Source organism: Cricetulus griseus, chromosome 2 (assembly GCF_003668045.3).
Source record: "Cricetulus griseus strain 17A/GY chromosome 2, alternate assembly CriGri-PICRH-1.0, whole genome shotgun sequence".
NCBI classification, from domain to species: Eukaryota; Metazoa; Chordata; class Mammalia; order Rodentia; family Cricetidae; genus Cricetulus; species Cricetulus griseus.
This window is the reverse complement of record NC_048595.1, coordinates 368,682,266-368,696,735: the sequence shown is the minus strand read 5'-3', so window position 1 is coordinate 368,696,735 and position 14,470 is coordinate 368,682,266. Positions and strand designations below refer to the sequence as shown.

The 14,470-nt window shown below is 50.1% G+C and overlaps 1 protein-coding gene across 1 annotated transcript; it reads right to left on the bottom strand.

The window, feature by feature from the left end:
• Positions 1-2,390: 2,390 nt before the first annotated feature.
• Tppp (tubulin polymerization promoting protein) lies at positions 2,391-12,848 on the bottom strand. The gene is made up of 3 exons (XM_035439167.1): positions 12,535-12,848; positions 2,887-3,040; positions 2,391-2,609 (listed from the first exon to the last, which is right to left on the bottom strand). Exons 1-3 carry the CDS (start codon positions 12,846-12,848, stop codon positions 2,415-2,417), a joined length of 663 nt encoding a protein of 220 aa, XP_035295058.1. The 3' UTR covers positions 2,391-2,414.
• Positions 12,849-14,470: the final 1,622 nt, after the last annotated feature.

Sequence of the window (14,470 nt, the reverse complement as noted above, 5' to 3'; positions counted from 1 at the left end):
AGGGTGTATTTTCAAAGTTAAACTTAACACTGACTAAAGAAAGGTGCTGTGTGAGGAAACTGGGATTAAGAAGGGACACAATGAAGACCACTTGTCTGGCTTAATTCTGGGTGCTGCCAAAGGACTACATGGGAGGGCCTAGGACTGTCCCTCAGGAGCCTAGGTCCTGTGCTAGGAGAGTGAGGACCAGCAAGGCAGTGGCATACAGAGCCCAAGTTGTGTTAGAGCAAAAGCTCCCATCTCATACCAGTGGAACAACTGCCCAGGACTCTGGACCAGACGCTCTCTGAAGTTCTTATCTTCTGCTGAGGATTTCCCCTGTGAGGGCTGAGATAGTTCTGGTCCTCGGCTGCCCAGAACCTATGTGTGTGTGCCTCTCTGCGCTGTTCTGTTCAATCCCCAGCACACGGGCGAGGCAGTCAGTTTATGACGAAGCTTCTCCATGAGGCTAGGTGGCCCCATGACGTGGCATTGTTTCCTAGGTGCTGCTAGGCAGCCTACCCTCGATCTTGGCTTGGATCTTCATCTGGACATCAGTCTGGCATCTCAACTGTTTGAAAGGGACACTGTGTCCAGGATCCTCAGACCATCCTCAGACCACCCTAGCCTGTCACTCAGCCCTGGCCCATATGCAGTCACCTCCTGATGGATTTGTGTGTGTTCCATTTCACTCAGCTGTGATGGTGGCAACTGGGCTGTTAATAGGCAGTAGACAAGAATAGCATCAGGCCAAGAGACACATGGGGACTAGGGGTTCTGAAGGAGGGTGTGAGAAGTGTCAGTGTCCTTTTGTTTCCCCAGACCAGCAAGGTCAGATTTCAGAACCAAGGCTCCAGTACTTGGTTTTTAATGCCAGGTACTGCAGACTCCCACAACCTGGGGAAGAAGCTGACTACTAGACTATCCCCATCCTCCAGTTGTGGCTGTGTTGAGGGACTTCATAACCTTGGACCTTCAGAGGTAGAAGGTCTGGTATTGAGGTCCTGCTTTTCCTCTCAGGCTAGTAGGCAGTCTTCCCTCAAGCTGCAGTGAAGACATGCTCTCTGGGCCCTAGAGGCACGGATAATGCGACTGTGTGCCACGGCAGTGAGGGAGGCAGCTTTGCTGTCTACTTGTGCTGTGCCAAGCCATGTGATGTCCCAACCACCCGTTCTTGGAGCCATGTCCTGAGATCACTATGGGTTCTTTCTAGAAAATGAACACATAGTCCATCCAGCAAGTTGCATGCAAGGGTAGGGCTGTGTTAACGCAAAGTAACAATTGCTATGGGGCTGTAATGATGGTGGCACATGCCTTTGGGCCTGCCTAAGTGGCATCTTCACACATGGATGAACTGAGTCATGTGTTCTCCTGTGGCAGAAAAAGAAACCCTAGTAGATGCTGCAAGAGTTTGGGGGTTGGGGGTCTAGTTCTAGCGTCCAGTGCCCTGAACTTGTACTCAAGAGAAAAGTTAGGAAAATTGAACCCAGAGGTGACTTCATAGAGCTGAAGACACATACTTTTGAGCAAAGCACAACATAACTTTCCCTGGCAAAAGCTCCAATCTCACACTGGTGGAACAACTGCCCAGGTCTGTTCTGGACCAAATGTTTCAGCATCATGTGTGTCCAAACCTGGTGATGGGTCAGGACAAGGAGAAAGTCAAGGCAGCTTCATGTTCTGGATCTTCCTGGACCACTCTTGAGACCAAGCACATAGTCTTGTCATTTCTTAGAACAGCACTGAAAAAACTTCCAGCTTCATGCTCCAAGTCACTCCCCTGGTCACCAGGGGCCTTCCATTGTCTCTTGGCCACTCAGTACAGACTTGGTTGATGAGCGTGCATGTGTGTGTGCGTGCATGTGTGTGTGTGTGTGTGTGTGTGTGTGTGTGTGTGTGTGTGCATGTGTACTGATGTGAGCTGTTCCACACACAATGGCACAACAACCAGGTAGCCTCAGTCATGTCCTGTGGTTAGGAAGGATGAAGGGGCCTATTCAGGATGACTTTATGCAGTTGGTTAGTTCCTTAGCTCCTACTGCCCTAGTAGGGCCTGGATAAGGTCAGTGTGAGTTCTAATGTCTGCTCTGCTCATCCTTATACCTACCAATGCTCAAAACACCCCCTTTTTGCCTGCAGATCAAGTGGCCAGTGTAGTATGATCCTAGGAGAGACCGTTTGGAAATAGCAGTCCATTTCCCAGCTGTGGACAGGGCAGGTATGTTAGGAAAGGACATGAATCATGGGCCAAATGTGGGGTCTGAGAGAGAAGTGTCAAAGCACCCAGCAGGAGGAGGCCTGGGCATTGCCCCCACCATTGCCTAGTGGAGGTGCATTCTGAGTTCTGCCCAGCTGAACATAGGAATGTAATGAAGTGCAATGGGTGTAAGTCCTGTGCCTGGCACCCGCAGTGTCCAGAGCTTTGGCCTGTAAGGCTACTTGCCCCCCTGCACCTTCTGGTCATAGGTGCCTGCATGCTTGTAGCCAGGCACATAGCCTGACTCATCCACCAGGTCCACACGGCCAGCTTTGCCCTTGCCCTTTCCTGATTGGTCAAAGCGCTCTTTGTGAGAGCCTGTGAACTTGGTTGTGTCTGTGAGCCGTGACACCGTAGGCGAGGACACAGCTTTCTGCAAGAGAACAGAAGAGGGTGTTATCACAAGCCAAGCAAGTGAGGGAGCTGGGTAAGAATTGTCTCTATCTACGCAGCATTTCAGTGGGAGGTGGCAGGGGTTGTAGGAGGAGCTAGCAAGGGCTGTGAAGGCCACATGTTCAGACAAGGGATTACCTCTCCTGGCTCCAGGTTAGCCCCAGACTTATAGGGCTAACAAGTCTACCGGGCCATGGTCTCCCCAAGGGCAGATGCAAGCAAGAGTACTAAGTCCCACCAGTGCTTCATCCCCTCACCGTGACACCAGAGATGACTGGTGATCGTCCCTCAATGAGCCGGTGCACCTCACGCACAGCCTCCTCGCTGCTCTTATCCTTGAACCGCTTCTTGGCCAGCTCCTCCAGCGCCTCCTGGAATTGCTCAAAAGTGATGGTCCTGCAGGACTTCCCTCTGTGGGTGACAAACTTTTTGAGTCCTCAGGTAGTATGCAGTCCTCCAGGACCAACCCCACATGTATACCATCCCTTCCTGCATTCTGCAGTGATCCCCACTGGCCATGGCCAAAAGTCACCAGCCACTGCCAACAGACTGGAAAGAATGAAGGAAGCATATTCTTTAAGAACTACAGAGTGTCAGGACTTTTCTGTCTGTTCCACAAGCGGCAGTGTGGTCTCTCCTGGGTGCAAGGGCAGAGGGAAAACCAGGAGAGAAGATCCTCTTATCTTTTCAGGGGACACCCTAGCCAGTCAAGGAGCAGGAGGGAACCCAGGCCTAAACCAGGGTTAGAAGTGGCCCAGGAGGAGCCTAAGGCTATGGTCATCACAGTAGGCAAGATTAGGAGGAGCTGTAACACCTGTCCTGCTCAGAGTCCTATGAGTGCACAGTGCCAAGCAGCCTGGTCAGCAGGATGGCGTGAAGTTGCAATGCTCACCCACCATGTGCACCCTGCCACGGGGGAGCATCCTAGATTCCCTGTCATTTCACAAAATCCTCCCTTCATAAAAAGTTATGAAGTTATTTATAGTAATTTTACTTTAAACCATTTTCAACTTGGCATTCACCCCCAACTAATTCAAATTAGTGAAGTTTTCGATGTTTTGACATAGTGTGAAGTCCTGCATGTTGCTGGGGCATTTTAGTCCAATGGCCTGAGATAAGCTACCTCTTATGGCCAGGCATGCCACTGACCCCAGCTGCAGTGCTACGAGTTCAGGACTTTCAAACAGTTGACTGACAAAATCCCAGTGGGGCTTCTATGACTGTCCGTCAGCATAGGTTCCAGAGCAGCCAGGATGAGTTTATGAAAACAAAAAGGTTGAAGGCCTGAGACCACACTAGTCTAAGACACCTTTCAAAGCCTCATGAAGGAGACAGTATGAGACAGACATACAGATCAGTGTATCTGGAGCCCACACAGGTGACTAACTTGAACAAGCTCAAGGAGAAAGGACTATTTCAAGAAATTACTAGAACAACTGCTACCTCTGCAAAATAAACCAACTAGGATCCACAGCAGGACTCCAGAGTCAACCTTCTCAAGCATATCTAGATAACCTGGGTGACCTTAGGGTGGGCAAGGTTTTCTTAGAAATGATGCCAAATCATCATGTTCAATAATAGAAAACAGGCAAACTGGACTTCAGAATATTAAAATCCATGTCCTTTCAAATGACACTGAAGATAAATACCACAGAGCTGAAAAAAAAATGCTTGGAACACACTAACTTGAAAAGGAGCTTGTATCTGAAATATGCAACTTAACAAGAAAATTTCAGCCGGGCAGGGGTGGTGCACGCCTTTAATCCCAGCACTTGGGAGGCAGAGGCAGGTGGATCTCTATGAGTTCGAGACCAGCCTGGTCTACAAGTGCTAGTTCCAGGACAGGCTCCAAAAGCTACACAGGGAAACCCTGTCTTGAAAAGCCAAAATAATTTTTTTAAAGAAAAAAAAAGAAAATTTCAAATGGGCCAAGTATTTGGACCAGATACCTCCCCAAAGAAAACCCACTGATGGGAAAACAGCTCACATGACAAGTCACCCATGAGAACAGCAGAGGTAATGGGGGAAATTGACCGCTGCAGGCTAAGGAGGAATGACATTGAGCCAGTCTTTCAGGAGAAATGAAGATTTAAGCTCATGTTAAACCCATTTGTGAATATTGTACAGATTTTCTTCAGTCATTCAAACTTGAGAAGCACCCAAATGTCCTTTAGCAGTGGCCCAATAAAGCATTCTGTGGACAGCAGTGTGAGGCTACACCAGTGACAACACAGTCACAAAGTGGACCCTTAGTGGCTGGGCTGAGGAACCAGATGTGAAAATACTACTGTTCCACACACCCTGAGTTTTTACTGGTGCCTACAAGAGTCTCACACTACACTAGTCCTGAACACATGGGGCATTCTACAAACAAATGGGAGAGCTGAGCCAATTACCCTTTGAGAAATGCACGGAACCCCATGTTGTAGACTGCACCTACTTCTCAGGAGACTGGGGAAGCCACGGAGGCATTACACTTGGATCGAGGACACAACACAGGAGCTAGAGTCCCACAGTGACACTGCGGATCCTAGAACTTTGTAGAACTGCCTGTGGTGCAGGTAATGGAATCTCAGTAGAAGCCTTGTGTCTTAGAGGGTGGGTTCTAGTCCTTCAGTGCTCTCAGCCCCAGTACTTACCAGCTACCTTTGACATACTGGGAGATTCAGGGCAGTTGAGCAGCTTGGCTTCACAGTCCAATGGTGCCTGGAGATGACAGCTTTTCCCTCTCTACTAGGACCTTGGGGGTGTGTTGCTCTAAGGCCCCTCAGGGCTGCTCTGTTTGTCCTGAGAAGTCAAAAGCGCTCTTGTCTCCTACTCCCAACCCTTCCTGGGCTGACATGAGGATGCCAGGCCTAATGACCAGCCTGGCAACCAACTGCTGGGGCACACAGCCCTTTCTGGGCTGCCTCGGCACCAGGCACCACCAGCATGAGTCACTGGGGGATGGGGTAACTGGAGGGACTCAGCCATCACAGGCCACATTCAGATAGAACTGGATGTTTGTTCTACTGGTACCAAGAAAACCTTTCTGGCCTATGTCCCCATAAATCTGTATTGTTGGGGAGAGGGGTCCCTGCCTTGGTTCCTAGTTCACAGGGAATTTCCCAGGAGACCCAGGCACTTCTTGAAGCAGAATCCCCAACTAGCTCTGGGAAAACAATGCCCATTTCTTCCTCACAAATGTGAAAACTGCAGGGCTCTCCTACACAGTGAGCCTATATCTAGACATCCCAGGACTGAGGGCTCTTCCTAGGGCTTGGCCTTCCCTGTCTTTGGTTCCCAAGCTGTCCAAAGCTGGCCTACAAGTGGGTCTCTGCTCAAATATATTTCAAGAGCCTGGGATTGCTTCCCAGGCCATGTCCCCATATGTGCAGTGCACCTTCTCAGTCCCTTGGGAACCCTGGTACCTGGATAGGCGGGTCAGGACCTAGCATCAGGCAACAGAGCCCTCTGAGGAAGGTCTACTCCTTTATGGCCAATACCACAAAACTACCACTCCCCACCTCACCTTTGGGCTTTCACAGATCCCCTAGTCCGGCCCATTCATCACCTTTGTGAAGAGGTCCCTGTCAAGGCTTGAGTAATAAGTAATGAAACTCGTAAGTGATGAAAGACTGGGGCATTCGGGACAAGACAGGGAGGCCTGGGCTTCTCAGTTCCTGGCATTGACAGAAGCTGTTGCTTCTGAAGTAACCACCAGCTAGATACCATTCAGACCGAGAAGGTTCGAGGGTGGAAAGATACTCCCTCCCCATACATGTGGTGGTCTGAAAGCAGCAAAGGACCTGGAAGGGATCCCCCTCACCCCCCAGGCAGTGAGAACCTCTAGTCCAGGATCCTGCCCTGCAGGAATACTTTCTCATAGAAAGCCCTCCTGCAGTCTTTCCGTAGAAATACAGAGCTGACCTGTGCCTGGTGAACCGCAGAGCAGCCTCAGCTGCCATGGGCCTCAAGTTGCTATCAATGTCTCTGGCTCTTTAGATGTATTCAACAGAGGTGCAGAAATCTCGTCATTCTCTTCAGATGCCATCCTCTTGTTCCTTTCTCAGGTGTCTCCCATGCCCACTGACTACCCATCTACCTCACGGCCCCACCCTGCACTCTCTATGGAAGACAATGCTGACACTGTTGAAAGTCTAGCCCTGTCAGTTCTCTGTACCCTCAGCAGGTCACTGGACTCAAGAAGTCTCCTGGGAGTAGGCTATGTGCTCTCTGCCCAGAGGGGCCTGGATGCCCATCAGCCTGTTTCAGGAAATCAGAGGTCATGCAGCAACACTGTTATAGCCCTGGTCTGGGCACATTCCAGATGTCTGTTTACAGGCAGTCACCAGCTTGCCTAGAGTGGACATTTGTGACCTACGGCATTGCTATTTCCCTCTATTGGGAACAAATTGTCTCAAACTATCTTTTCACTTGTCACTTAGTGTTTTCCAAGGAGCTGGAGGTTGTGGGATAAAGTTCTCCAGGTGATCCCAAATGAGAACCACGTCGGCCCACCCCCACCTCCTCAAGGCTTTGGCCTGGATTGAGTAGGGCTAAGCCATGAGGAGAGATGTCCCTGCAAGTGTTCAGACAAGTTATGGATATTCATTCTCCTGCATGTCCTTCATGCATTGGCTAGCCAACTTCCCAAGGCAAGGTGGAAGAGCTGAGGAGCAGGGAGAGCCCAATGGCCTGATCCTTACCTGGTTACTGCAGACTCACCAGAGCAGATGAAGCCTTGACCACAAAGCCATGGGAACCATTAGCTCAATGACTATCAGGCAAAAAAAAACCTCTACGTGTCTTGTCTATCCTCCAACAGAGGTCAGAACCCTGAGATTTCTCTGCAGGGTCTGAGGGGTTCCGCTGCACTGCCATATGTAGCCACTAGAGGGCCATGCAGAAGTAAGATTAGCAGCAAGGCTTCAGATACTGGGACACCTGAAGTCTAGGATGCATGCTGGATCTTGCTTGCTCCATTCAAGGCCTGCAGGGTCAGGCCAGTTTTCCCTGGAGCATGTGACTGTTAGTCTTACCCAAGACTAAGGAAGTCAAGCCCGAAGGAGGAACTCCAGGGACATGTGTGCCATAGGTGAATGGAACTGGGTGGGTCCCACAGTCAGGAACAGAGGTTGCCTCCAAGGGTCCTCATGTGTCCAAGTTGCTTTACCTCTGGATTTCTGTGATGTTTGGGTGGGTACACACAGAACCCTGTCCTTCCAGAGGGTTCCCAAAACTCCTGCCAGGACTCTCTCCAGACCTGGGGCCTGTTACTAGGAGGAATGGGCTACATTAGCCCAGGTGGCTGCTATGCTGAGCCTCACTGACTAGTTGTGGCATGTAAGGAACACCAAGCAGCTCATATACTCAGCAGTGGCTGACAAATCCTCAAGCTAGACAAATCTAGACCCTGCTCTCTACATGTAGGGACTGGCCTTGGTTCCTTCTGACCTGTATCCAGACATAATGGACACCCAGCCCTGACACCCCAGCCAAGTTACTTTCTGACTCTGCACAGTGTTGGCAGGAATCCGTGCATTTACTCTGGAGGGTACCCAACACACAAACAATCCAGGCTCAGAAAGGCCAAAGATTTCTGGGCCTCCTATCTAGTAGGATGGTGGTCAAAATAAAGAGGCAGTAGGTAAGCCCGGCCCAACCCCGAGGCTCCTACACCTCTTCTTTCACAAGCATTTGCAGGTACAAACCAGACACTCAGGCACATAGACCCATTATAGACAGTTACACATAGATACGATCCCTAGGGCCTCCAGGTGTCTCTCAAGCTGCACCCACTGGCCTTGCTTCAGTGTGAGGTCTCCATTAACTATATGGAGCCTGGCCATGCTGAGCCTTTTGCAGGATGGAGAGTCTAGATTAACAGTAGTCCACAATAAAAGTTGGTATAGAGCTTCAAGAAATTTGTTTAAAATTTAACACATAGTAACATCAAAACAAACAAGCGCTGCCATGGTGACAAGGACCTAAACAAAGGCTGCAGATACCCCAGCTGGCGCCACGCCTGCAGAGCCATGGCAACCTGCCCCAAAACAGAAATAGTTGAACTTCTTTTCTCTCAAGTCCTGTCAGAGTCAGCAACTTCCTGAAGGTACCTAAGCAATTTCCTCCCAGGCCCCAAATTCCCATAGGAGGCAAAGGCCTCTGCAGCTGCCATGGCTGTCCCTCAAGGGACCACAAACACCCAGCTCTCATAATACAAACAGTGCCACCACAGCCACAGTTTTCCTGGAAATCTCAGTCCCAGAGTTCCCCAGTCCTTGTGGACCCCTCGCAATATTCTACCACCACCCTGGTACTCGGGACACTGTCCCCCTACACTTTAAGACAACGTGAGCCTGACTCTTCTGTCCACACATGCCTGTGAGGTGGGGATCGTCCTCAAGAACAGAGATGTTCCAAGTGGGACATAGGTCATAAGAAACCCCAATGGAGTCTGGGCTCTGAGAGGGAAGGAGAATTCAAAGATGGTAGAGGTGAGGGAATGGAGACCTCTGGGGTCTCAAGGATCCACGTGTGAAGGCAAAAGAAATGTCAGGGTTTCTGGACCTCTGCTTAGTGCAGGATCCTCACCTGGGCTTCTCCAGCCACCCAGCTAAACAGCCACCCAGCTAAACACCCGTCCCAGCGTGTATCCAGTGTCAGCAAGCACAGCGGGCATTAGAATACAGCACTTATAGATCTTATAGTCTGCCTAGAGTATCATAGCCTTGAGCCTTCTCTGGGCTTGCACGGCAGGAACCCTGCAAGGTTCCCAGGTAGCCCAGAGTCTACAGTGAAGAATGACCCTGTCCTGGAGTCTGAGCGTCTGAAGTTATGCATTCAGGGAATAAGCATTCCCTTCACATGGCTTACTCGTGTGGGTCTAGAGCCCCCCACCTCCACCCACATGGCAGGAAGGACATGTGGAGTTAGGAGTTCTCAGTCCTTTGTGGCCCACATCATCCAAAAGACCTATAACCACATAGTACCACCCACTGGGAGGCTGTAAAAACACAATTCTACATGAGGTGGGGTGTCCATATAAAAGCACAAAGCTGGAAGGCAGCCTCCTTCAGAAGAAACTGGAGAAGTTGATTAACCTCTGGGCAGGCCACTTCTTCCTGCCTTCCAAGAATCCCTTCTAGAAGCTTCCCCATAGACACAAGTCTCTGGGTCCCCATGTTCTTGGATTCGTTTTTGATTATCTTGAACACTGGATTTACTGAGGACACGGCGTCATAGGAGACATGTCTATGGAGAAGAGCACCATGAGCTCACTGCCTTTGCCTTAAAGACACCCTATGTGCTCTCAGTGTAGGAATAGCTTCCAGGGACTCTGATAATCTCAGGGTTGGGTCTGTAAAGGCCACCTGCTGTGGAGAAGGAACATGGGGAGAGATAAGGTAAGGAGCTGACCAAGTACATTTGCCAGTTTAGACATGGTGGTGGGCTCCATAAAACAATCAGCTTTAACTGTATGCAGATGCTAGACATAGCTCACCTAGTTTTTCTAGGTCTCGGGTGTTGCGGGACCTAACACAAGTGCTTGGCATCTAGATGAGAGATTTGGCTATATCAGAACCTCTAGTGCTGATCATTTTTACAGCCTGGGTCAATGCCCCTCATTCATAGTTGGCCAACCTACCAGGATCCACCTGCCTGTCCCTGCCTGGAACAGTCCAGTGGAACCCATAAGGCCAGTTTCTCTGAGGAGGCTACACATTTCCCTGCAGGTGACCGCTGAGGTAGGCCATGTGACCAGCACAGTGAGCTCTACCAAGCCTGGGAAAGCTCCCACAGACAAGGCCTGTGGTGGTGGCAGTACCCAAACTCAGGGGCAGTCACTTTGGTGTAATTTAGAAGGTCTCAGGGACTAAAAGTATCAAGATATCCCAGTCATCTATGGAGGAGCAGCAGCAGTATGGAGGTCCTTCATGCTAATAGACATCTTGGGGCATGCATATGCCTGTGTCCTTACTTTGTAAACTTCTCATGGCTTCCTATCTCCAATTACTATGCTGTCCCATTTAGGGACTCAGGGGAAAGAGCCATCTCTTGACCCCATCTTGGGTCCTTCCTATAAAAGCAATATAATGAATACATGGTGTTTATAGACTCTCCTCTGTTGGGGTGTCACAGAGAGGCCAGTGTTATCCAACAGCATTGCACACAGAAAAAGCTGTGGAGAAAAAAAGTGTTAAGAAACCCAAAGACCACAGTCTAGAAGTACATAGGATCCCTGGCCAAGTGCCTCCCTGGTTGGCTTGGGAGGAACTGGTGCTGGTTTTATCACAATGGAACCCGGCCAGAGTAGAGATGAGAGCGGTTGCAGTGGGTGTCAGGGAAAAGTGATCACATCTGGGCCACTGACCATAATTTTTCCTCACATCCTAACCCACAATAATTGAACTTCAGGCCAAGGTGGGTAGATCTGAGACAACTGGGAACAGGGTCTGAGATGGATGGGAAAGAGGGGCTGGGGTAACTTAGGTACACACAGCATCTGCCTTCAGAGGTTGAGACTTCGTGGAGAGTCTCTTCTCCAGTTTCTCATTGGGGTTGGAAGGCACAAGGAGACAATGCAAGCAGAATGGACCAGCTCAGACTTCTCTTCAGAGTCCCCTGAGGTCAGTGGGGCCTGGAGAGGGTCAGGATGCAGAGCCCCTTTGGGATACATTTCTCGGCCTTTCTAGTACAACCATTCAAACCTAGGATACTCCAGACACAGTCTCTTGTACTTTGCACAATGGGAAGTTCACCAGGGAGCATGGAATTAAGATTTTCTTCCTTGGCAGAACCTCAGACTCTCAGTGCACAGCAAGGTTGATATCAGCTTTGGAATGGGTGGAGATAGCTAGACTCTGGCTCAGTGATCTCCCCAGAGCCCCTTCCTAAGGGCTGAGACCTTGAAAATTCTGGCTCAGACTTCCTTCATCTCTCTCAACCAGGATCTGGAGGAAGCTATAGCTGGCTTCATCTGGAACAGAAAGATGTCAACATCCCAAATCCCCTGGTCATGGTTCCCTGTATCTGGGTTCTGGCTCACTTCACCTCTTCCCATTGGGACACATGTTAAATCCGTTCACCTTGCCAGGAATGCCTAGATTCCCAGCATGAGATACTTGTTGGAGCTCTCAGGAGCCATCTGCCAGGCCACCTCTAACTTTTTGCCTGTTACTCAAAGATTCCTCCAAGCACCAGTGCACAACCCTGGGGGCAGGGAAGCCTTCCTGCCCAACAAGTCCACAGGAAAAATGGTGATCAGCAACCACCGTTATGAAGACCACACCTCCCACCCAAAGCCAGAGGAGGAAGTAATGTTCAGCTAGTAGCACCCACAGAGATCAACCACAGGACCTGACAGCACACAGATGTTTGACAACACAGTGGATGAATGGCTGGGTTTTTTGTTTGTTTGTCTGTTTGTTTGTTCCGTATCAATTTGGCTGCATATGTGAGCATTTCTCAAGTGCAAAATAAACAGAGATGGACAAGGAGCTGGAAGAGGCTGTCATGTGAAACTGTCCTATCCCAGAAACAAGGTTAAACTGGTATGGCCCCCACACTGAACTCATGGACTCAGCCCATAGTGGCTGGGTCTCTGTTCACCTGAGTAGAACCCGATCATGTCTAGTGAACAACTCACTAACCTGTGGTTGGTTAGAGTTAACTAAGTCTTCTCAAGGCCAGAACCCCACCCCCACCCTGACTACATCCAAGGCCAGACAGACTGAGGCTCAGGACATGGCCAAGGAGTTCCAAGGCACTTAGGGCCAATGTACTCCCCAGACTGTCTCAGACACTACAGGTTCTGTGCCCACTTCTTAGCTTCAAGCATCAAGAATCTGCAAGCAAGATACTTCACAGACCCTCACAGCTACTGATACAAGCTGTGCTACCTAAGCCTGCATGAAACTTACTTGATCTTGCTGAAGACAATGTCCACATCAGTGACAGTCACATTCTTCCCATCGATCACGTGGCAGTCCTTGCACAGTTTCGACCAGTTCTTGCCATGCATCTCCTTCCCTGTTGCCCTGGTGTCTCCATGAACTGCGAACCGCCGGAAGGCCTCCTCCAGGGCACTGAGCTCAGGGGCTGCAGCTGCCCCCTCATTGGCACCCTCTGACTCCAGTGACAACCTCTTAGCAGCCTTGTCCTTGGCTGGTTCTCCTGGGGACTTGGGTGGTGTCTTGTTGGCAGCTTTGGCAGGTTTGGCCTTGCTGTCAGCCATGTTGCTAGGGAAGAAGAAGAAGAAGAAGAAGAAGAAGAAAGAGGTCATTCTGCTCCTCACAGTCCATCTGTGTCCCTAGTTCTAGCTGTAGTATGTGGTACCAGGCAACAAGATATGTCAAGAGCTGAAGAGCACCCTCTCTGGGGGCTGGGACACCTCTGAGCTGACTGCCCAGCGGACACTATAGGTCCAGCTGTTGGGCCTGGCACTGATCTTGCCAGGCTGACAGATGCAGGCTCTGGGCAAAGGAGACAGGGTCTGACTCAGCAACAGTGGGTTCTACGTTGACCCCACCAGCTGCTTTTCCTCCTCCCTGGGCCTCACTTGCTGTGTGAGTGATTGCCTGAAAGGATGTTTGGGGTCTATAAAATGATGTCATCCTTAAGATCCAGGCCAGTCATACCATGCTTACTCTCCCTCAGATCTGAGCCTTCTGAAAGAGGCTGAGCTATACCCAGGGGTGGTAAGTGACCCTGGAGACACACAATAAGGCCTGCCCTACCTGGGATCCTAAAACATGTGGTTGGCCCTTGGGCTTAGAGGAGGGAACTCATAGGGAAGCAACCCTGAAGCATAGCCATAGTATTTGGTTTTTGTGGGTTGCTGACTACCAAGACAGGCAGCCCTTCTGAGGGCTAAGAAGACCTAGGAGGGGGTATCACCTCCCAGCAAGACTAGGGAGCACAAAGATATGCAGATGTTGTTCCATCATGGCCATTGTTGTTCCAGCAAGGGTGGGCACATGCCATTTCCAGCTCATGGAGTAGGGATGATGAGCTAGCTCCCAGTTAGAATATTTCTGAGAGCTTAACAGCTCCATGCAAGGAGAAGAACTCCATAGAGGGTCAGTGGCAAAACTAAAATGTGCAGACCCCATCCAAACTGGAGATCCCAGCATCAATGTGACCAAGGCATATCTTCACCACTAAGAGATGAGAAATGTGGCCCCTCCTGAACTCATGATGGTATGAGTTCCGTGAACAGACAGAATAGCACAGATGACATTCATTCATAGGTCCAGGTCCCCTTCTTGCTCAGCCCCTTTGAAAATGGTAATCAAAGTATAACAGAAAAAATTCAGCCTTTTTAATGAGAGACTCTTCTTAAGGCACTCCAATTCACCCCAAAATGGAGCTTCTTGGGGGGCTAAAACAGGGAAGATGAGGACAGCAAGGTTAAATGGGAAGCTCTATCAGAGTGTGAAGCTTAGGAGTTCCTGCAACCCCACAAGACATGACTCATAGAGTTGGTGAACCAACTCTATGCACCTGGTAGATTATCTGCGCTTCTTCCCTGGACCTGCACAGGATACAGAAACATGAGAGGGGCTCTGCCCTTCTGAGTACTGCAGGACAAAAAGGCAGGTCAGATCCTGGCAAGCAACAAATTCAAACCAAGCCAAAGAACTGTGAGCAAAACAGCAGCCGGGTAATGGCACATTAGGAGTGAGGGCATATGTCTCACACTGATATGGCCACTCCTCATCTTAGACAGGTGCCAGCTGTGTTCCATCCAGGTTTCTACAGCACATTGGCCCCAAACATCGTGAACAGGAACCAGGGTGGAGATGGTCCTCATGGGAAGGAATCAGAAGCACAGGGGTAGAGGATGGCCCTCACTCA

Coding starts and splice junctions, on each gene's coding strand:
- Tppp (XM_035439167.1), bottom strand. CDS start 12,848: ATGGCTGACAGCAAGGCCAAACCTGCCAAAGCTGCCAACAAGACACCA. Junction 3,041..12,534: donor ATTGTCTTCAGCAAGATCAA/GTAAGTTTCATG, acceptor TGTCACCCACAG/AGGGAAGTCCTGCAGGACCA. Junction 2,610..2,886: donor CAGTCATCTCTGGTGTCACG/GTGAGGGGATGA, acceptor GTTCTCTTGCAG/AAAGCTGTGTCCTCGCCTAC.